Below are 22,714 nucleotides of genomic sequence, written 5' to 3' on the forward strand. Positions count from 1 at the left end.
AGGCACCGCTAGATCAAAGTTGTAGCGCGGTTTAGAGAGTGGATACTATGAATATTGGCCTATAGAGGGCGCGTTTCCGAAGCTAGAAGCATGTCCTGGAGACCCTCCGCGCGCAGACTGGCCATCAGTACGCAGGCGCAGAAGACCCAAGGAGCGGTTTAATATCTTGCGGAGGGATAATTTGAGAAGAGGAGGCGTGGTTCAATCTAATTACCTCTCATTGATTTGCCTCTGTCTCTGAGGGCGTGGCCTCGGTGCCCCCTTCTCGGAATAAGGGCCTGCGGAATCTAGTTCTCTCTCGGCTTCGGAGGCGTAGCTTAGGGCGGGCCCTTGAGCCACCCCTCAACGATTGGCCGCCTCACCCAGAGGGCGTGGCCCAGCGAGCTGTCTATCCTCAGTGCGGTCACTTCCTGTGGAGTTTCCCCAGCCCAGGGAGGAGGGGGAAGAGGACGAGGGGGAGGAGGGCGGTCGTCCGGGGTTAGGTTGGGGGGGCGGTTTGGTCCGTTCTGGGCGGGGGATGACTCACAGCCCATCCCATCTCCCCGACGCCGCCCGCCCGCGCAGAGCTCGCTCCATGGCTTAGCGGAGGAGGCGGTGGCGAGCGGGGGAGGGGGACTCTTATTTTGTTAGGGGGACCGGGCCGAGGCCCGACCGGCCTGGCAGGGCTCGCCCGGGGCCGGGCGTCATGTCTCATGCGGCCGAGCCAGCTCGGGACGGCGTAGAGGCCAGCGCGGAGGGCCCTCGAGCCGTGTTCGTGCTGTTGGAGGAGCGCAGGCCGGCCGACTCGGCCCAGCTGCTCAGGTGCGGGACCGCCTGGGACCGGTAGTGCTAACTGGGATTCCCGGGGGCCTTATCTGGGGAGAGCGGGGGCCCAGGACTGTGATTGGAGGCCCCGGCCTAGTCTTGGAGGACGTCTGAGCGCCTGACTTGGGGGGGCACCTAAGGAATCTGGCGGTGGCTTGCTTGGACTGAGGCTTAAAGGAGTCGTGGAAGTGCAGTAAGGGAGGCCTAGTTCAGATTTGGCGGGGGCCCTTGACTCGGTCTCGAGGGGCTGATTCTGTTGTGTCCAAAAACTAGTCTAGGGTAGCTGAACTTCAGGGACTGAGACTCTGACTAGAGGCTGAATTTGGGGTCTTTGAGTCAGATATGAGGGGAATGAATTTGAGGGGGCACTCTGTAGGTGGGGCACTGATTTTTAAGGGACTTTTTCCCTCAGAGAAGGCGTCCTGGGAGATAGAGGTGCTGTCTTGGGAGCTTGGTGACTCCCAGTGGCTGGTTGCTGGAGGCTGTGTTTGGGGATAAAATGACTCTGGAGGGATTTGGGGGTATCTTGGATATACTGCGTGGGACCAGCCTTGTGAGTGTGTGTGAGTGAACAAGAAAAGCAACATTCATCAAGACTTGATCAGAATAATCCCTTCGCCTGCCCACCCATCCAGCTGGGTAGTGGAAAAGCCCTCTTCCCACACCCCATAGGGGCTTGAATGGGAAACAGTCAGACAGACAGGCAATGGAGATGGTGCTACCTCTTAGCCCAGAGAAGGCCTCAGACCTTATTTGGGAACCCAGAGGAGGGTCTTGTTCTTGTTGCCACCTGCCCTAGCCTCTCAGCCAGCTCTTTTCACCCCCTACACACACACAGACACAGAGGTTTTTTTTTTTTTTTTATCTCACCTTCCCAGTCTGTCTCTCAGGCCCTGGGGGCAATCTTGAATCTGACCCTAGAGCTGGAATGAGCACCAATTGCACCATCCCTGCCTGGGTGGGTCCTCTCTGACCTCTTAGCCTCACTTCCATCAGTGGGCCTGGAAGCCCCAGCCTTCTCTGTCCATACCCTGCTCATTCCAGTGCCCACCTCTTCCAACTTCTGTGCAATGGAAGTGTGAGCATGGGAGGGGGCTTCGCCTACTTTCTGCCTGGGATTGTGCTGAGCTCAGCGGCTCCCCAGCTTCCTCTTCCCGACTTCCTGGGGTGGTTTTAGGGCCCCGTCTGTGAGTGAGGAAAGGGAGGAAGACAGATTCTTGGGGAGGGGCAATTCAACGACAATCTCAGGATTCTAAATCTTTGACTAAATTCAAGGATGCATATCTATCTGCCTGCATGTTAATGTCCCCTACACACTAGGGTCTTGCAGCCAGCATGGAGGGTTGAGCAGGAGCCTTTCAATATATGAATTTACCATCTCCTGATACCTTTATAGCAACCTAGATCATCACAGTAGTGGCGATAGTTGAAAGGGACTGGTGTACATGGCTTCTTAGTTTGTGTGTCAGTGGGTGTTGGTATTGGAGGTGTGTTTGTGTTTTGATGTATCGAAAAAACGAGAGTGCTGGGTAAGCTCCTCTGACCAAGAAAAGAATGTTCCTATAAAGCAGATCATCCACCCAAATTCTCCCTCTTGTCAATCCAGATTGTTGGACTGAGGGGAGCCTTTGTTATTTCCATCTTGTTTTTGGATGCGTGTTCACATCCCACAAACTCTGGCTGGGGCAGGGTTGGTGGCCGGGAGCTCTTTTGGGAAGTAGTGGATCCTTCAGTAAAGTGAATCAGCTACCCCAGTTCTCTTTGTGATGCATTCAGTTTGTGTTACAATGGACTGCTCTGCGGAGGGAAGCCCCTACCGTGCAGTATGCCTGTGGACCTACGTGGTCTCGCATTCAGCAGCCAGGAAAACAATGGGGGGTGTGGGGGCTGGGAAAACTCTGAATGCAAAGTCAGGAATCCCACAAAGTGAATTGTCATTCCTCAATTCTTCGTTTCTAGTCTCCTGAAACCCAGGTTGTACACCCAGGTGATTGTTAGATCGAGGATCTGGGGTTCAAGCTTATTATTTTTAATCTTAAGGAACTATGGGTAACACGGAGCAAAAGAGAGTGGAGAGGGGAGAAGACGTGGGGATTCATGGTGGCGGTTTCAGCAAAGTGGCTGAATGTGAGGGATACGCTCTATTCTCCTCTCTCCTGGCGTATGCTTCTCTCCTCTTCTTTTCTCTTCTGTCTCTGTCTCTGTCTCTCTCAGGGGAATGACGTCTCCATACAATCACTGACCATCACCCTGCCTTCCCCCCACCCTCAGCCTGAACTCTTTGCTTCCGGAATCCGGGATTGTTGCTGACATCGAATTAGAAAACGTCCTTGATCCTGACAGCTTCTACGAGCTCAAAAGCCAGCCCCTATCGCTACGCTCAAGGTATGTCTCCTCTCTCTGACTCCCCTCCCAGTTCCTCAGGCCCCTCCATCCCCTCTTGATGGGCAGAGGCCCTCAGTGCCAGCCCAACCCATTCTCTCACCAGCCTGAATTTTTCAGATAGTAAAATTAAGAGCCAGAAAGAGCATGTGGAAAGCAGGAGGCCAAGCTAGGATTCTAGTATCTCGGACAAAATCTCCCCTGCTTCCTCCCCCACCTGCACATCCATTCATAGATAAAAATTGCAGCGTGCCTGGAGTTCCCAGACACAGGGCGTGGCCTGCTCAGGCCCAGCCCCCAAGTAGGCGGAGCCGTTCCCATAACCCCTGGTCACCCTCCCCCCAACTCAACAAATTCACCCACTCCCAGCCCTTGAAGAACCCCTGCTGGTCTCTTCTTTCCCCCAAGCTTGAAAGTCTAAATGTGCTGAGTCATGGGCCTGGGCTCTAAGAGAGGGGAGGGGACCTGGAAGAGGGGCAGGAAGGGAGGATTGTGAAATCTCTGAGATTTTCAAGACTGACTAGCTCCTGGGACCAGAGGCCCAGGCAGGGGAGGAAGAAGGGCCTGCGGTTGCCCATATAGCCTGATGCCCACCCCCAGGAGCTCAGGGAGCATCTCCAGCCCCAAATTGAGCTTAATGAGCCCTCCGTGTCCGTATCTACTCCCACAACCTCAATTCTGTTTCCTTCTGCTCTCCTGTAAATAGCTCGCAGAGCTGAACAATGGTATCTCCGCTTGATATATGAACAGGCCCAAATCCAGGCTTCACCATAAGGACTGCAGGCTAAAGTTCCCCCACCAGACTGTGACCCCTGAGGGTTGTGACCAGGTCTGGTTCCTTTATCTCCCCTCCACATTGTGGCTTCTGAAGGCAGAGAACAGGCCAGGTTCCTATGTCTGCTTCATAGCACGGTGACTCCTTAGGCTTGGGCCGAGACTTTTAGCTTACCTGTGGCCCCGTATTTCCCATTCCACAGCCTCCCAATATCACTGCAGGCCACCCCAGCCACCCCAGCTACACTCTCTGCATCACCTTCTGCAGGGGGCTCCAGGACCCCTGCCATGTCGTCATCTTCGTCATCGCGGGTCTTGCTGCGGCAGCAGCTAATGCGGGCCCAGGCCCAGGAGCAGGAGAGGCGTGAGCGTCGGGAACAGGCTGCAGCCTCTCCCTTCCCTAGTCCTGCACCTGCCTCTCCTGCCATCTCTGTGGTCGGCGTCTCTGCTGGGGGCCACACATTGGGTCGTCCTCCCCCTGCTCAGGTGCCCAGGGAGGTGCTCAAGGTAAGGTGACATCCAGAGGCCCTGGGAGGGGCTCCTGGTGACTGAGGATTGGTCCTGGTGGCTTTGGGACGAGGTCCTAGGGGCTCTAAGGAAGGTCTCAGGTACTGTTAAAAGGGGGCTGTGCTAGTATCCCATTGTGTTTAGGGTTTCCAAGGCGTTCTTGTGGAGTTGTGAGGGGTTCTTGCGGGCCATAGGATGTCTTGGTGGATCATGGAGGCTCATGAGTGCCCTGAGTGGGCCCTGGAGTCTGTGAAGTGGCTTTGTAGGAAGCACTTCACATATGGTTATGCATTAGGAATTCTTTGGCCATTGGAGTGTCTTGGGAAGCCATGTATAGTTCCCATGTCTGTTAGGTGGTGTCACCAGCTTTGCGGGGGGCCTCTTGGGGACTGTGACAGGGTGCTCCAGAAACTGTGAAGGATTCTGCCACCCATGGGTACATCTTGAGGGCTGTGAAGGATCTCTGAGAAAGGGAGTTTGGGTCCTAGGGGAGACTTTAATCAGTATTTGGGCGTGGGAGAGGGTTCTCAGATTCTGGGCCTCGTTTGCCATCTTGAGCCTAGGAACAGATGACTTCTGAGGGGCAAGCTGGGGCTCAGAGTCACCCCTCTGAGCCCTGTTCTACCTTGTTCCCTCCCATCCTGTCTCCCCCACATTCCACAGGTACAGACCCATCTGGAGAACCCGACGCGCTACCACCTGCAGCAGGCGCGCCGGCAGCAGGTGAAGCAGTACCTGTCCACCACACTTGGGCCCAAGCTGGCGTCCCAGGCCCTCACCCCACCACCGGGGGCTGCTAGTGCCCAGCCACTTCCCGCCCCTGAGGCTGCCCATGCTACTGGCCCCACTGGCAGTGCTCCCAACAGCCCCATGGCACTGCTTACCATCGGGTCTAGCTCAGAGAAGGAGGTGAGTGGCTGCAGACGACCCTCCCATGCTACCCCTGCCCCAGCTTCTTCTAAGGCTCTTCCATATTTCTTCTCCCAGATTGATGATGTCATCGATGAGATCATCAGCCTGGAGTCCAGTTACAACGATGAGATGCTCAGCTATCTGCCTGGAGGCACCACGGGGCTGCAGCTCCCCAGCACGGTGAGGCCCTGAGATGGGAGGTTGGTCTAAAAATTAGTGCATCCGTCTATCTCTGAGGGATATCTTATATACACCTGGGCAGGCTAGCTGTGTACACAAGAGACTGTCACCTTGGATTGTACTGAGATAGAGATAGAGGCTGTATGTTGAGAATGGGGCACACCAGTGCCCTGGGGCCATGTTGCACTGCATGGAGAGGTGAACCTTGTAGATTTTGATATCTACACGGTGGGGACTTCATGGAGCTATTAAGGCATACCGAAGCACTGAAGCTTCACTGTGGGAGGGACCAAGAGGTGGGACTCTTGTAGCATTTTGTTTGTTTGTTTGTTTTGAGTATAAGACAGGTTTCTTTTTATTAAGTTTTCCTAAACTTGTCTCATGTTTACTGAATGTTTTTCTTTGTGTAAGAACGTAACCTGGAGCTTTAAAAACCAATTTGGACAATGCAACCTGGATAAATGCTTGTCTGCACACAAGTCATCGATTACCATTCTCTGGCCTGGCCTCCATGTAAATCCAATTGGTCTTAAAGCCTATCTAAACAGAGAGCAAGCAGACCACACCATCTTATTTCTAGTTTAAACTTTAAACCTCAAATTCACCCCTATCCCAAGACCCACACCCTCCCCAACACACAAAAGAAACTTTTTAGAAGAAATGGCCATTAAGAACTGAGTCAGTTGCGTAAGAATTGGCTTAATCCTGCAGCCAGCACTCCAAAGTAGCTCTTGGCTTCACAGCAGGCCAGCTGGAACTCTTGAAGCAGGACAGGTAGAGAATGGATAGAGGATGCTCTAAGAACAGGGCCAAGTCCTGGTGCTGCGAGGCTTCCACACATGCTTACACTCCAACATAAATACACTTCCACCTTCCTCCCCTAAGTGATGTTTCTCTATAGCACTTTCGAGCTTGTAACTCTCTAAATTTTTTAGTGCAGAGATGGACAGAAACTTATTCTAAACATGCAAGGTATAATCTTAATTCTAACAACATAGGCCAAAATTAACAGAGAAGCTCTCTGTTATACAGATTATCTTGTAGCGTTTTGAATGTACCAGGACATTCAGGTCATGAAGACACACGCAGACCATGAAGTGATTGGAACATAATATGCCAAAGGTGTCCAGATTTGATGTGGTTGGACCTTGAAGTGACTAGAACATACCACATCTCTTAAAGTGAACTGTGCCGAGAGGCTGGGTCCTTGTAAAGACTTGATAAAACTTTCTAGAGCAGGAGATGCACCAATGAATTTTAACATTCTGGTTCTGAACATTCCAAGAGTCTCATAACTCATTTTGGGACATACCAAGTGCCTATAGCTTTACTTCTTTCCAACTTATCAAGAGGATAGAAGCACATGTAAAAATGGTACCAATTTATCAGGATTTTTCATTGATTTGGGCACAGCTAGAGATTGGATGGATCCAGCAGTCTAGTGGGGGTTTCAGGAGATGAAAACTCATCAAGAGGTGGGACTGATTACTTATGGATTAGTTCATTGCCCTAGGGTGTATCCAGGAGAGTGTGAAAGAGAAAAAAAAAAAAACTAGGCTGACATAAAAACAGTGCTTGTTGAGTAGTTGGACGAGAAATCCTGAGAGATCAGAATATGCAAGAGGGTGCCAGATCAGAACTTCGGTGCATGGCAGCCGGAGACTATATGCAACGCAGTCACAGCAAAAGACTGGAGATTGGGCTGGAACTCTCCGAAAGGCCAGATTTTGGGTGGAATGTTGCCATGACAATTTCCCAAGGTCTGAGAAGACTGGGTTGGAGTGTTCCAAGAATGCTGAGTTGGAATGTAGCTCTAGGAGGGGCTGAAATGTTGCATTGGAGCTGACAAAGACCTGAGAAGGGTGGTTTTCTGGCACTTCTCAGAGCCAGTGCCGGGGTTTGGGAGAAGGGCTTCAGAAGTCACTGGGGGATTCGAGGGGCTGTGGGGACATGATGAGCAGGCCAGGCAGGCTCTAGTCCCCCAGCAAAGCAGGGTAGGTCCCCTTGACCCTGTCTTCCCTGTTGAGTGGCTGTGTGAAATTCCCTTGAAGGAGAAGGAAGGGTTTCCATGCTGGGCCAGCCAATCCTTGCATGAGGGGGCCCATCTTTGGGGTGTGTGGAGGGTCAGGAACCTGGTCGAAGAAGGGGCCGAGCCTGGGGTCTGTTTCCAACCATCATTTTTCTGCTCTCCCTGCCTGCAGCTGCCTGTGTCAGGGAATCTGCTTGATGTGTACAGTAGTCAGGGCGTGGCCACGCCAGCCATCACTGTCAGCAACTCCTGTCCAGCTGAGCTGCCGAATATCAAACGGGAGATCTCTGGTAAGGACTAGGGTCTTGGCCCCGTGCAATTATCATATACCCCAGGGTGAGCCCCATATCTACCAGGTCTGGAGGTCAGGCCTGATTCTAAGGGAAGAGGGTTTAAACAGACAGAAATGGGGGCTGTTTGCCATCTTTGTCCATATGGCCCGTGGTCCTGCTTTCACTCCACTCCCTCTCCTCTTGGGTTTAACAAGTGGCCTGTCACCATGGCTTCTTTAAAAATTGTAAAAATGGTGGCACTTCCCTTGCCTGCGCCCACCAAAGCCTACCCCAGTGGCTGCACATGCTGCCCACCGTCGTCTGTCATCTTTCCCAGGCCCAGAGGCCCTGACCACCTCCTGCACTCTCTTCCAGAGACAGAGGCCAAGGCCCTTTTGAAGGAACGGCAGAAGAAAGACAATCACAACCTGAGTGAGTGAGAGCGCGTGCTCCTGCCCACGTGCTGTGCAGCCCAGCCTCACTCTGCGCCCGGCCTTCCTTGGGGGCCTCTCCCTGCAGCAGCCTCCCAATTCCCCAGTTTCTCCTCTTCGCTTCTCAGCCTATTGACGACTCTTTCCCACTTTCTCTTTCTCTCCCTCGCCTTCAAAGTTGAACGTCGCAGGCGATTCAACATTAACGACAGGATCAAGGAGTTGGGCACCCTCATCCCCAAGTCCAGTGACCCGTGAGTCTGGGCCAGGAGCCCCAGGCCGGTGGAAGGTGGGGTGGGGGCCCCACTCCCTGAAAGACATTCCCGGGTGGGCCCGCCCTAAGTGGGAACCACCCAGGCAGTCCTGCTCCTTTGCCCCTTTCTCACCCAGCTTTCCTCACCCTGAGCAGGGTGGCAGCCCCTCACCGTGTTCCCATCTAAAATTTTAGGTGCATGACATTATGGTCCATGACATTATGGTCCACGTCATCTGCCCCCCTGTACGACATAGACAGTTTTCCGCTTATTTAGTACCTCCTTTATTTACTCAAAAAATGTATTGAGCTGCTTCTGCTTTGTGCCAGGTACCATGCTAGGCCCTGAGGATACCAGAGGGAACAAAATGCACAAAAATCCCTGACCTCATGGAACTGATGTTTTAGTGGGGGCAGACAGACAGCAAAGAAGATAAATATGTAAACTCCGGTGGTTATGATGAGTGTTGTGGAGAGGAATCAAGAACGGAGGGAAGATGGGATATTGGGGAGGGTCACAGTTTGGGGTGAGGAGGGTGGGGACAGGGCAGGCCTCAACTGATGAGGAAATACTTGAATAAAGAGCCTAAAGAGGTGAGGCAGGAACCATCTGGGTGTCTGAGAGAAGAGTGTTCAAGGTGGAGGGCAGAGCTGGGATGGAGGCCCTGAGGTGGGAATGATTTTCCATGTTCTAGGAGCATTGAGAAGCCAGTGTGGCTGCAGTGAGATGAATCAGATGGGCATGGGTAAGAGGAGCAGTATGGGATCAGGTCAGAGAGGGCTTTCTGGGTTCGGGGTGTGATGGGGCATCACTGGAAGGTTCCAGGCAGGTGGTTTTCATCCGAGCATTCTGTACCCTTGATGTCCCTCTGCCTCAAGTTGTAGGCATGTGGCGGGGTGCTCCATCTACCTGGTGCAATCGCCCCCTTCAGCTCCCGAGAGACTCCATGTGCAGCATTCCCTTCTTTCCTCCCCCTTGGGCCCCACAGGGAGATGCGCTGGAACAAGGGCACTATCCTGAAAGCCTCTGTGGATTACATCCGCAAGTTGCAGAAGGAGCAACAGCGCTCCAAAGACCTGGAGAGCCGGCAGCGATCCCTGGAGCAAGCCAACCGCAGCCTGCAGCTCCGAATTCAGGTCTGGAAGGAGAAGGCGGTGGCAGGGGTGAGGGGGGCTTCCTGGAGGCAGAGGCAGAGGGAGAACAGGCTAGGATTTCTCCTTCTGGCATATTTGGGGGATCCCCAGGCTTCCTGACTCACATGATGATGATGATGTTAAGTAGTAATCATAACGTTAGCAAGAATAATAATGAATATTGGTTAACGGACACAGTGTTTTATCTTGTGCCATGCACTATGACAAGAGCCTTATCTCCGTTTACTAAGTTAATCCTCACAACAATCCTGTGAGACAGGGACCATTATTATACCCACTTTCTAGGTTGGGACTCTGAGGCTCAGAGACGGTAAGCAACTTGCCTGAAGTTACGCAACTAGTGAATGGCAGAGGCTGAATTCGAACCCACGCAGCCTACACTTTTAACTGTTATATCCTCTGCCTCTGAGGGACTCTGAACTCCATCTTATCCCACCCCCACCACCCACCCCCCTACGTTTTGCAGGAGCTAGAACTGCAGGCCCAGATCCATGGTCTGCCAGTGCCTCCCACCCCAGGGCTGCTCTCACTGGCCACAACTTCAGCCTCTGACAGTCTCAAGCCAGAGCAGCTGGATGTTGAAGAGGAGGGCAGGCCAGGCACAGCAACATTTCATGCAGCGGGGGGACCTGCCCAGAGTACTCCCCATCAGCAGCCCCCAGCGCCACCCTCAGATGCCCTTCTGGACCTGCACTTTCCCAGCGACCACCTGGGGGATCTGGGGGACCCCTTCCACCTGGGGCTGGAGGACATTCTGATGGAGGAGGAGGAGGGGGTGGTGGGGGGACTGTCAGGGGGCGCCCTGTCCCCACTGCGGGCTGCCTCCGATCCCCTGCTTTCTTCAGTATCCCCTGCAGTCTCCAAGGCCAGCAGTCGCCGCAGCAGCTTCAGCATGGAGGAGGAGTCCTGATCAGGCCTCACCCCTCCCCTGGGACTTCCCCACCCAGGAAAGGAGGACATGTCAGGATGAGGCCCCGCCTTTTCCCCCACCTTTTCATGAGATTGCCCTGCCCAGGTGTACTGGGAGAAGAGGAGACTGATGAGGCCCCACCCCTATAACCAGGCAAGGAGGAGGAGTCAGATGAGGCCCCACCCCTTCCCCACAGGACAGGCCAATGCAGGTATTTCAGACATGGAGAAGGTAGGGGCATCAGGGCCTGTCTCTTGCAGAACGCAGCCTCACCTCTGCCCCGTGGGACCTGCCCTTGCCCAGGTGAGGGAAGGAGACAGGATGAGGTAAGCCCCTGGCCCCTAGGGACTGTCCTAGCCATGTTTCCTGGGGTAAAGAGTGTCAGGATACTGCTCCATTCCCTCTCTTGGAACCAACAGTCTAGTCTATCCTGGCAAGGAAGAGGAGTCAAAATGGAGGTCCCACCCTGGGGGTTTAAGCGCTGCCCCTTCCCCATGAACCCTGCCCTGCGCAGGCAAGGAACAGAACTGAGGATGAGAGCCAACCCCTTTACCTGGGAACTCAGTCCTGGCCTTCTAGCAATGGAGGAGTCAGGCCCCGCCCTTTCCCTATAGGAACAGCCCGGCGCAGGTATTTCAGTGGAGGAGTCAGTAAGATCAGGCAACTCTGTGGAGATCACAGCCCTCGTCTCTTAGCAACATCCCATCCAATCATTCCACACTGCAGGGAGGAGTGGTACTTAAGCTCCCCCGCCTTAACCTGGGACCATTGTGACTTAACCTAGGAGAGCTCTAAGCCGACCTGGCCCTTGAAGAAGGGGGCAGATCTTGAAATCTTGTGGGTTGACATTCCAGACCTAGATCAGGAGTGAGTGAGAGTTAGACCCCCACACTTGGGCAGAGTTTTACCTCCTTCCTTGAAGGGTAGATTGGGGAGGTGATGGAGATAAGGGGTTACTGGGTCCATGTTCCCAGAACCAGCACCCCAGTACTCTTTTTCAACATGTAGAGGAACAAGATAAAGGAAGGGGCCTTTCCAGGGAGTTCCCCAGCCCAGGAACAAGTAGAAGCCTGTCTCACCAAGGCAGAGGCTTAGGGGGAGGATTGCAAAAACATATATACACCCTCTTTATCAGATTTTTTTACTGACCCCCTACTCAGAAGCTAGGTCACCCCCAACCTCTGGCCTCCACCTAGTTCTCCATTTGGAGAAATCTTCCCCATTTCAGAGTTATCAAGAGACACTCCCTGCCCATCCCCATCCCTCCTACCCCATACACCCAAGGTTGTCAGCTTTGGATTGTTGGGGCCGAGCCCCGAGGAGGGTGTACTGAGGGGTCTGTAGGTTTGTGATTAAGATAATAAATGCTAGGCGTGTTTGATGCGCTTTTAACTTTGGCAAAGAGTCTCCTGTCCTTGCTTTTTGTCTGTGCAATGAGCATGGCTCATGAGGTTCTTGGAAGAAACAGATTTGAGTGGGATGGGTACAAGGATTTAGATAGAGGGGCTGGAGAAAACAGTGTACAAACAAAAGCAATCAGTCCTTGACTATCTGCTAGGCAGCCTCCTAACTGTTTTACCCAATTTATTATTCTAAGGAATATTCATCAAGAAAGTACTGATTCTTACTCCTATTTCACGTTTGAAGAAACACGAATAGAACAGGGTTTAAGTAACTATCTGACGATATACAGCTGGTAAATGGATGAAGCGCTAAATGGTAAAGTTAGGTAAGTGAGGGCTCTGGTTTGAACAATGTCATTGAGGACAGAGGGGCCAATGAAGGTTTTCGTGCAAGTTCACTTTTTTTTTTTTTTTTTTCGGTATGCGGGCCTCTCACTGTTGTGGCCTCTCCCGTTGCGGAGCACAGGCTCCAGACGCGCAGGCTCAACGGCCATGGCTCACGGGCCTAGCCGCTCCGCGGCATGTGGGATCTTCCCGGACCGGGGCACGAACCCGTGTCCCCTGCATCCGCAGGCGGACTCTCAACCACTGCGCCACCAGGGAAGCCCGCAAGTTCACTTTTGAAGCTGATAAGGAAGTATATGAGGATATCTCCTGGCAGACAGTAGAGGTATTCCAGATGGTGGAAATGGCAAAGACAAAAACCGTAAAGGTAGAGGAACAAGCAAACAACTCGGTTTTGGAACAGGTGTTGACATTTGTGGGGAATTTAAATGGAAGTGAACAGACACAAGTATCTTAGGCTGGGGAAAAAATATTCCCGGAATTTCTCAACTGAACTGACTCCCAGGACAGGTATCAGGCCTGGTCCTGTGTCACCCCCATCAGGCTGTGACCACCACACTTGCTGCCTGCCCCTTTCTAGCCTAACATACTGTGAGCCCTAGGGCCTGGTTGCTGAACCTCTACCACCAGACTGGTGGCTCCCTGATAGCTTTATTTTTTTTCTCCTCAAATTGGATATATTCTCTTTATTTTACAAAGATAACATGTAATACCCAGAAGTGTTTTTTTTTAACTTTGTATTCTGAAATAATTTTAGATTTACAGAAGTGTGGCAAAGACAGTAGAGAGTTCTCATACCTGTTATCCAGCTCCCCCTAACGTTAACAGTTTGAATAACCATGGCACATTTATTAAGGCTAAGAAAATCACATCGGCACAGTACTAGGAACTCCAGACTTTATTTGGATTTCACTGGTGTTTCCATGAATGTCTTTTTTTCTGTTCTAGGATCCAAATAAGGATACTCTGTTTGTTATCTCTTTCTGTGTAACGAATTACCACAATCTTAGTGGCTAAAAAATCATGCATTCATTATCTCCCAATTTTTGCAGGTCAGGCAGCCAGGCTGGCTTAGCTGGCTCCTCTACTCCAGTGGCTCTCAAGAAGGTACAATCAGGGGAGGTGTGGACAGGACTGAGGACTCATCTGAAAGCCAGACTGGGGAAGAATCTGCTCCATACTTGCACTCACATGCAACTGTTTGGGGCAGTTCTCAGTTCTCTGCAGCCTGTTAAACAGAGGGCCTCAGTTCCTTGCTGGCTGTCAGCTGGAGGTGCACTCAGTCATTACCATGTGTGCCTTTCCTTCCATGAGGCAGCTCACAGCATATGTACTTTGCTTCATCAAAGTCAGCAATAGAAGAGTCTGCTAGCAAAACAGAAGTTACTATCTCTTGTAATCTAATCATGGAAGTGACATACCCTCACCATTGAGGCATTCTGTTGGTTATAAGCAAGTTACTCACGGGAGAGGATTACACAAGATCATGAATAGCAGTAGGACCACTGGGGGGGACATCTTAGAAGCTCCCTCCCACATTGGGTTGAGCTGTCATATCTTCTTGGTCTCCTCGGACAGTTTCTGTCTGCCCATTGAGAAGGCCAGGACATTGTGCTATTCCAGAAGCAACAAGCACATCTAGTACCTACATCTTGGTTTCTAAATGCCATTCTCCAATGAAAGGAACCAGGGATCCTTGGAGAAATGGCTGATTTTAAGGCCGGGGAAGGGAAACACATGATGAGCCTGGAGCACTGTGTGGTACCAGAAAGTAAGGAAGAATCTAAACAAAAAAAGATGGGAGTGTGTCATAAAGATGCAGGAGCCAACCTGAAAGAACTCCCAATAACCAAATATGGAGCAATTTGAGCAACAAAAAAATGATAGTGCTGTATTGTAGTCCAAAAACTAAATATCCATGATTCCATGCTTATATATATCAGTGATATAATTGGGTAAGTAAATAAATGCTGGAGATGGGACAACTCTTGCTTGCATTAGAATTCCAAATAATAAATATAGAAGGAATGAGATAAATAGAAAATTACCATTAGAATACCACAGTAATACTTACTGGGGAGTGGATCCACAGCTAAACGCTAAATGTTAAAATTAGTGGGCAGAAGAGAGAAACCCACGCACATATGATCACCTTATTTTTGATAAAGGGGGCGAGAATATACAACGGAGAAAAGACAGCCTCTTCAATAAGTGGTGCTGGGAAAAGTGGACAGCTACATGTGAAAGAATGAAATTAGAACACTCCCTAACACCATACACAAAAATAAACTCAAAATGGATTAAAGACCTAAGTGTAAGGCCAGACACTATAAACCTTTTAGAGGAAAACATATGCAGAACACTCTATGACATAAATCACAGCAAGATCCTTTTTGACCCACCTCCTAGAGAAATGGGAATAAAACCAAAAATAAACAAATGGGACCTAATGAAACTTAAAAGCTTTTGCACAGCAAAGGAAACCATAAACAAGACCAAAAGACAACCCTCAGAATGGGAGAAAATATTTGCAAATGAAGCAACTGACAAAGGATTAATCTCCAAAATTTACAAGCAGCTCATGCAGCTCGATATCCAAAAAACAAACAACCCAATCCAAAAATGGGCAGAAGACCTAAATAGACATTTCTCCAAAGAAGATGTACAGATGGCCAACAAACACATGAAAGGATGCTCAACATCACTAATCATTAGAGGAATGCAAATCAAAACTACAGTGAGGTATCACCTCACACAAGTCAGAATGGCCATCATCAAAAAATCTAGAAACAATAAATGCTGGAGGGGGTGTGGAGAAAAGGGAACCCTCTTGCACTGTTGGTGGGAGTATAAATTGATACAGCCACTATGGAGAACAGTATGGAGGTTCCTTAGAAAACTACAAATAGAACTACCATATGACCCAGCTATCCCACTACTGGGCATATACCCTGAGAAAACCATAATTCAAAAAGAGTCATGTACCACAATGTTCATTGCAGCTCTGTTTACAATAGGCAGGGCATGGAGGCAACCTAAGTGCCCATCGACAGATGAATGGATAAAGAAGATGTGGCACATATATACAATGGAATATTACTCAGCCATTAAAAAGAAACGAAATTGAGTTATTTGTAGTGAGGTGGATGGACCTAGAGTCTGTCATACAGAGTGAAATAAGTCAGAAAGAGAAAGACAAATACCGTATGCTAACATATATATATGGAATTTAAGAAAAAAAATGTCATGAAGAACCTAGGGGTAAGATGGGAATAAAGACACAGACCTACTAGAGCATGGACTTGAGGATATGGGGAGGGGGAAGGGTAAGCTGTGACAAAGTGAGAGAGTGGCATGGACATGTATGCACTACCAAATGTAAAACCGGTAGCTAGTGGGAAGCAGCCGCATAGCACAGGGAGATCAGCTCGGTGCTTTGTAACCACCTAGAGGGGTGGGGTATGGAGGGTGGGAGGGAGACCAAGAGGGAGGAGATATGAGGATATATGTATGTATGTATGTATATATATATATATATATATGTGTGTGTGTATATATATATATATGATTCACTTTGCTGTAAAGCAGAAACTAACACCATTGTAAAGCAATTATACTCCAATAAAAATGTTAAAATAAAAATAAAATAAAGTTAGTGGGCAAAACTTTAAGGTGAGCACACAGTAAGCCTAGACTGTACTTTCTTTCTGCCTGGGTCAGTTTCAGGAGCCCCTTGGAGGGAAGTGGAGCCTAGGAAGGGAATAGCAATATAGCTGAGCCGGGTGGGAGAGATCAGATTTCGGGACTTCGGTCTAGCAGGCATGGTATTGGAGAAAAAAGAGCTTTGTAGAGGCAGACTTCCAGAAGTCACCAAAGGCATTGCTTTAGGTCTTTGGCCAAATACTAGGCTGTGCAGGCTTAGAATGAGACACTGCGAGGCCAAGCAGAGATCAGTTCTGGGCTAATGTGAACTGAATCGATGCTTGCACAATTCTGGGAGACACAGGGATTTTGACCAGCCTGAGTGCAGAATCTTCACCCAATACCCCACTGAGAAACAGACACTCCAGAAAGACCATGCCTTAAGAGTAGGTTACTTCAGCCCTAGAGTAAGGGTTACTGTAGATCTTCTCCAAAATATCCTAAAAACATGCTTCAAATGGATCAAGCTGAATTGTAACATAAAATGTGTATAGCTATAGCATACATAACCATAACACAAAGGACAGGATTTGGGAAATGAAACTATACTTTTGCAAGGTTTTTCCATCTCATATGAGATGTTAAAATATTAACTTTGAGTCAACTGGGATAAATTAAGGATGCATTTTGTAATCACCAGGGCAACTGCTAAAGAAAATAATGAAAACAGGTACAGATGAAAAGCCAATAGAAGAATAACAATGGAATATTAAAATATATTTGGTTAACTCAAAAGAAGATGGGAAAGGAGGAACAGAGGATCAGAAACCAGAAGGAACAAATAGAAAACATATTATAACCAGATAGAGCTTAATCTGACCATATCAATAATTCCATAAAATGTAAATGGACTAAAAGCTCCCATTAAAGGCAAGGATTTTTAAAAATTAATTAGTTTATTTATTTTTGGCTGTGCTGTACAGCTTGTGGGATCTTAGTTCCCCAACCGAGGATTGAACCCGTGCCCTCAGCAGTGAAAGCACAGAGTCCTAACCACTGGACTGCCAGGGAATTCCCTAAAGGCAAGAATTTTAAGGCCAGAAAAATTAAAAGCAGGACTTAACCAGAGCTAGGATTAGGGACAAGCAGGTGAGGCACTTGTCTTGAGTGCCAAATGTAAAGGGGTGCTTCCCTGGTGGCACAGTGGTAAGAATCTGCCTGCCAATGCAGGGGACATGGGTTCGAGCCCTGGTCCAGGGAGATCCCACACGCCGCGGAGCAACTAAGCCCTTGCACCACAACTACTGAAGCCCACGTGCCAACAGCCCGTGCTCTGCAGCAAGAGAAGCCACCACAGTGAGAAGCCCGCGGACTGTAACAAAGACCCAAAACAGCCAAAAATGAAATAAATAAAATAAATAAATTTATTTTAAAAAGAAAAGAAATAAAATGTATGGCCAGCAATAGCACAAATATTGGGAAGGGAGAAATGGAAATACACTATTACAAGTTTCTTATACTATACATGAAATAGTACACTATCATTGGACAGCATATTGTAAAAAAAAAAGTTAAAGATGAATAAATAATGAGTTAAAAATAAGTTAAACCCTAAAACTATTACTAAAGTAAGACAAAGAGTTACAACTAATAAATCAACATAGGAGCTAAAATGGTATTATAGAAAACACTCAATAAATCCATGAGAAGGCCAAAAAAGAGGAAACAAAGAACAGATAGGACAAATAGAAAGCAAATAGTAAGATGGTAGATTTAAACCCAACTATGTCAATAATCTAATAACAGAGATTCAAAATAAATGAAGCAGAAACTGATAGGATTGCAAGAAGTAGACAAATCCATGAATAAAGTCAGAGATTTCAGCACTCCTCTCTCAATAAATGGTAGAACAATCAGTCAGAAAATCAGTAACGATGTAGGAGACTGAATCAGAACCAATTTGACCTGACTGATATTTATAGACGATTCCATCAACAAATGCAGAATACACATTCTTTTCAGGTGTACATAGAATATTTACCAAGATAGACCATATTCTGAGCCATAAAGCAAGTTTTAAGAAATTTAAAAGGATTCAAGTCATACTGTGTTCTCTGACCACAATGGATTTTAATTAGAAACTAATAAGAAAAGTAGATCTACAAAGTCCCCAAATATTTGCAAACTAAATAATACATTTCTAAATAACCCATGGGTCAAAGAGGAAATCAAAAGGGAAATTATAAAGAGAATTTTAAGAAGAAATTATAAAATGATCTGAAAAAAATGAAAACATATCGGAATTTATGTGATGCAGCTAAAGCAATACTTAAAGGAAAATTTATAGTACCAAAATGCTTATACTAAACAAGAAAGATCTAAAATCAAATACCCCAACTTCCACCTTAAGGAAAAAGAAAAATAAGAGAAAAATAAGCAAAAGAAACAAAATAATAAGGATGAGAGTGGAAATCAATGACATAGAAGACAGAAAAACAATAAAGAAAACTAATGAAACCAATATTACTGAGACGATCAGTAAAATTGATAAACTTCTAGCCAGATTGATCAGGATAGAAAGAGAGAAGATACAAATGATCAGTATCAGGAGTGAGAAATGTGACATCATCACAGGTTCTACATGTATTAAAAGATAATAGGGAATACTTGTACACCAACATTCATAGCATTATTCACAATAGCTGAAAGGTGGAAACAACCCAAGTGTCCATCAACAGATGAATGAATAAATAAAATATGTTATATACATATAATGGATTATTATTCAGCCATAAAAATGAATGAAATTCTGACACATGCTGCAACATGGGTGAACCTTGAGGACACTCTGCTAAGCAAAATAAGCCAGAAATAAAAGAACATATATTGTATGATTCCATTTTTATGAAGTATCTAGAATAGGCAAATTCCCAGAGACAGAAAGTAGAATAGAGGTTACTAGGGGTTGGGGGTTGGGGGAGAATGGGAAGTTCATGCTTAGTAGGTACAGAGTTTCTGTTTGGGATGATGAAAAACTTCTGGAAATACACAATGGTGATGGTTACATAACACTGTGAATGTATTCGGTGCTACTGAATTGTACACTTAAAAATGGTTAAAATGGTAAATTCTGTTATGCATAGTTTACCACAATTTAAAAAAGAGAATAATAGAATATTATGAGCATATTTATGACAATAATTCTGGCAACAAATTTCATGAAAGACACAAAATACCAACGCCTACTCAGGAAGAAACAGAAAACTTGAATAACCTTGTATCTATTAAAGAAATTGAATCTGTAATAAAACATCTTCCCACAAGGAAAAGTCCAGGCCCAGATGGCTTCCTTGGGGAATTCTACCAAATACTTGAGGAAGAAATAATATCAGTTCTACACAAACTCTCCCAGAAGATTTAAGAGGAGGGGATACCTCCCAACTCATCCTATGATACTAGCATTACACTGATACTAAACCAAAGAACATTGTATAAGAAAACCATATGGAACCATTCTTCACAAACAGAGGTGCAAAAGTTTTAATCATTTTGGTAGATCTAATCCAATTGTATATACAAAAGATAATACATCAAAACAAAGTTGAATTTACCCCATGCAAGAAAAAACATGTGATTATCTCAAAGATGCAGAAAAAGTATTTGACAAAATCCACCATCCATTCCTGGCTTAAAAAGAAAGAAAGAAAGAAAGAAACAACAAAAAAGAAACTCTCAGAAAACTAGAAGTAAAAGGTAATATCTCCTCAACATGATGAAGAGCATTTATGAAAAAACTTACAATAACATCAAACTTAATGGTGAAAGACTGAATGCCTTTCCCCCTAAGATCAGGAAAAAAGCAAGGATGTCTACTCTCAGCCCTTCAGTTCAACGTTGTACTAGAGGTTCTATCCAGTGCAATAAGGCAAGAAAGAAAGAAAAGGCATGAAGATTGGCAAGAAAGGAATGAAGCTGTCTTTATTCGGAGATGACATGATCATCTGTGTAGAAAATCGTATGAAGTCTACAAAAAAGCTACTAGAGCTAATAAGTGACTTTAGCAAGATTGCAGGATACAAGATCAATATACTACATTTAACTGTATTTCTAGATACTAGCAATGACCCATAGAAAATTGAAATTTTAAAATACCATTCATAATAGTGTCAAAAATATGAAAGTACACGCCCAAGACCTGTACGCACAGTACAGGTCTCAGCAGTACAAAACTTTGCTGAGAGAAGTTAAAGATCTAAATAAATGGAGAGATACACATGTTCCCAGATCAAAAGACTCAATATTATTAAGACATCAATTCTCCCAAGATTGATATATAGATTCAATACAATCCCAGCAAGGTTTTTTTCCTTTTTTCTCCCTTCCTTTCTTTCTTCCCTCCTTCCTTTCTTTCTCTCTCTCCCTCTCTTCCTTCCTTCCTTTCCTTCCTTCCTTCCTTCCTTCCTTTCTTTCTTTCCTTCTTTCTTTTCTCTCTCTCTCTTCCTTCCTTCCTTCTTTCCTTCCTCCCTCCATCCCTTCTTTCCTTCCTTCCTTCCTTCCTTTCTTTCTTTCTAGACTTGACAAGTAGATTCTAAAATTCATATGGAAATGTAAAGGACCAAAACAACTTTGAAAACCAAGAACAAATTTGGAGGACTTGCACTTCCTGAGGTCAAGACTTACTGTAAAGCTATAATAATTAGGATACTGTGGCATTGGTATCACGACAGCCAAGTGGGGGGGAGGAATTGGATGAAGGTGGTCAAAAGGCACAAGCTTTCAGTTATAAGATAAATAAGTACTAAGATAAATAAGTACTAGGGATGTAAAGTACAACATGATGACCATAGTTAACACTGCTGTATGATATACTTGAAAATTGTTAAGAGAGTAGATTCTTTTTTTTAATTTTATTTATTTATTTTTGGCTGCATTGTGTCTTCATTGCTGCGCAGGGACTTTCTCTAGTTGCGGCGAGCAGGGGCTACTCTTCGTTGCGGTGTGCGGGCTTCTCATTGCGGTGGCTTCTCTTGCTGCGGAGCACGGGCTCTAGGCACGTGGGCTTCAGGAGTTGTAGAACGTGGGCTCAGTAGTTGTGGCTCGCGGGCTCTAGAGCTCAGGTTCAGTAGTTGTGGTGCCCGGGCTTAGTTGCTCCGCGGCATGTAGGATCTTCCTGGACCAGGGCTCGAACGCGTGTCCCCTGCATTGGCAGGCAGATTCTTAACCACTGAGCCCCCAGGGAAGTCCCAAAGAGAGTAGATTTTAAGTGTTCTCATCACAGGGAAAAAAATCATTTCTTTTGTATCCATATGAGGTGTGGGTGTTAACTAAACTCCCTGTGGTAATCATTCCATGATGTATGTAAGTCAAATCATTAAGCTGTATACCTTAAACTTATACAGTGTTGTATGTCAATTATATCTCAGTAAAACTGGGGGCGGGGGAGACAACCAAATATGTCAATGAAGGAGAATAGAAACTCCAGAAATAGACCCACACGGGCTTCCCTGGTGGCGCAGTGGTTGAGAGTCCGCCTGCCAATGCAGGGGACGCGGGTTCGTGCCCCGGTCCGGGAAGGTCCCACATGCCGCGGAGCGGCTGGGCCCGTGAGCCATGGCCGCTGAGCCTGCGCGTCCGGAGCCTGTGCTCCGCAACGGGAGAGGCCACTGTTGTGGGAGGCCCGCGTACCGCAAAAAAAACAAAACAAAACAGAAATAGACCCACACATATATGGTCAATTGACATAAGTGAGAGAGTGGCATGGACATATATACACTACCAAACGTAAAATAGATAGCTAGTGGGAAGCAGCTGCATCGCACAGGGAGATCAGCTCGGTGCTTTGTGACCACCTGGAGGGGTGGGATAGGGAGGGTGGGAGGGAGGGAGACACAAGAGGGAAGAGATATGGGAACATATGTTTATGTATAACTGATTCACTTTGTTATAAAGCAGAAACTAACACACCATTGTAAAGCAATTATACTCCAATAAAGATGTTAAAAAATAAAATAATAATAATAAAAAATCCCATAGATCTTTACAGCACACACACACACAAATGCATCTTAATGTATGAAAAACTTTAAAAATCAACCAGGAGGTCAGGGAATCCCAGTATGGAATGGAGGCTGTGACAATATAATCTAACTTTATTCTAAACGTATGACATAATGTTGCTGAAGAGCATGGGGAGAAGGTATGCTGATCTAAGTAACCTTGGAAAATGGTACTTTGACTGGAAACTCCAAGGCTAAAGACAAAGGGAACCATAGAAAAGCACTTAACTCCACTTTGGTAAAGTTGTTTCCCACAGGAGTACAGGTTAACAATTCTGATATTGCTATACATATACACTGGGATCAAACAATTAAGTAAATGGGTGGTGGATGGCTGGAGCTGGGCTTCTCACTGTTGGAATGGAAGGCTACAGATGAGCAAGAAGGGGAGGCTAGAATGTACTACGTGGTACTGGAATATCAGTATGAATTTGTGTTTATCTCAAAATATATAGATGGGGGCTTCCCTAGTGGCACAGTGGTTAAGAATCTGACTGCCAATGCAAGGGACATGGGTCCGAGCCCTGGCCCAGGAAGATCCCACATGCTGCGGAGCAGCTAAGCCCATGTGCCACAACTACTGAGCCTGCGCTCTAGAGCCTGCAGGCCACAACTACTGAGCCCACGTGCCACAGCTACTGAAGTCTGCATGCCTAGAG

The 22,714-nt window shown here is 47.1% G+C and overlaps 1 protein-coding gene across 7 annotated transcripts; it reads left to right on the forward strand.

The window, feature by feature from the left end:
- Positions 1-512: 512 nt before the first annotated feature.
- On the forward strand, positions 513-15,825 carry TFE3 (transcription factor binding to IGHM enhancer 3). Of its 7 annotated transcripts, none has more exons than XM_022563754.3 (10): positions 518-801; positions 3,076-3,189; positions 4,164-4,467; positions 5,131-5,376; positions 5,455-5,559; positions 7,761-7,878; positions 8,236-8,292; positions 8,470-8,545; positions 9,534-9,681; positions 10,166-10,718. In XM_022563754.3, exons 1-10 carry the CDS (start codon positions 686-688, stop codon positions 10,607-10,609), a joined length of 1,728 nt encoding a protein of 575 aa, XP_022419462.1. In that variant the 5' UTR covers positions 518-685; the 3' UTR covers positions 10,610-10,718. The 7 variants fall into 7 exon arrangements, with proteins under 7 accessions (XP_089760700.1, XP_089760699.1, XP_089760704.1 ...); XM_089904575.1 differs by having other exon boundaries at positions 692-801; positions 3,019-3,189; XM_089904576.1 differs by having other exon boundaries at positions 692-801; positions 3,019-3,189; positions 4,229-4,467.
- The last annotated feature ends 6,889 nt before the right edge of the window (positions 15,826-22,714 follow it).

Source organism: Delphinapterus leucas, chromosome X (genome assembly GCF_059928025.1).
Source record: "Delphinapterus leucas isolate spDelLeu-1000000601 "Yukka" chromosome X, BTC_Dleu_Yukka2, whole genome shotgun sequence".
In the NCBI taxonomy this organism is placed as follows: domain Eukaryota; kingdom Metazoa; phylum Chordata; class Mammalia; order Artiodactyla; family Monodontidae; genus Delphinapterus; species Delphinapterus leucas.

Bases quoted from the DNA above. Each gene is read 5' to 3' on its own strand.
- TFE3 (XM_089904572.1), top strand. From the start codon at position 686: ATGTCTCATGCGGCCGAGCCAGCTCGGGACGGCGTAGAGGCCAGCGCG. The intron at 3,190-4,163 runs GTATGTCTCCTC...CCCATTCCACAG, and splicing joins CCCCTATCGCTACGCTCAAG to CCTCCCAATATCACTGCAGG. The intron at 7,879-8,235 runs GTAAGGACTAGG...ACTCTCTTCCAG, and splicing joins TATCAAACGGGAGATCTCTG to AGACAGAGGCCAAGGCCCTT.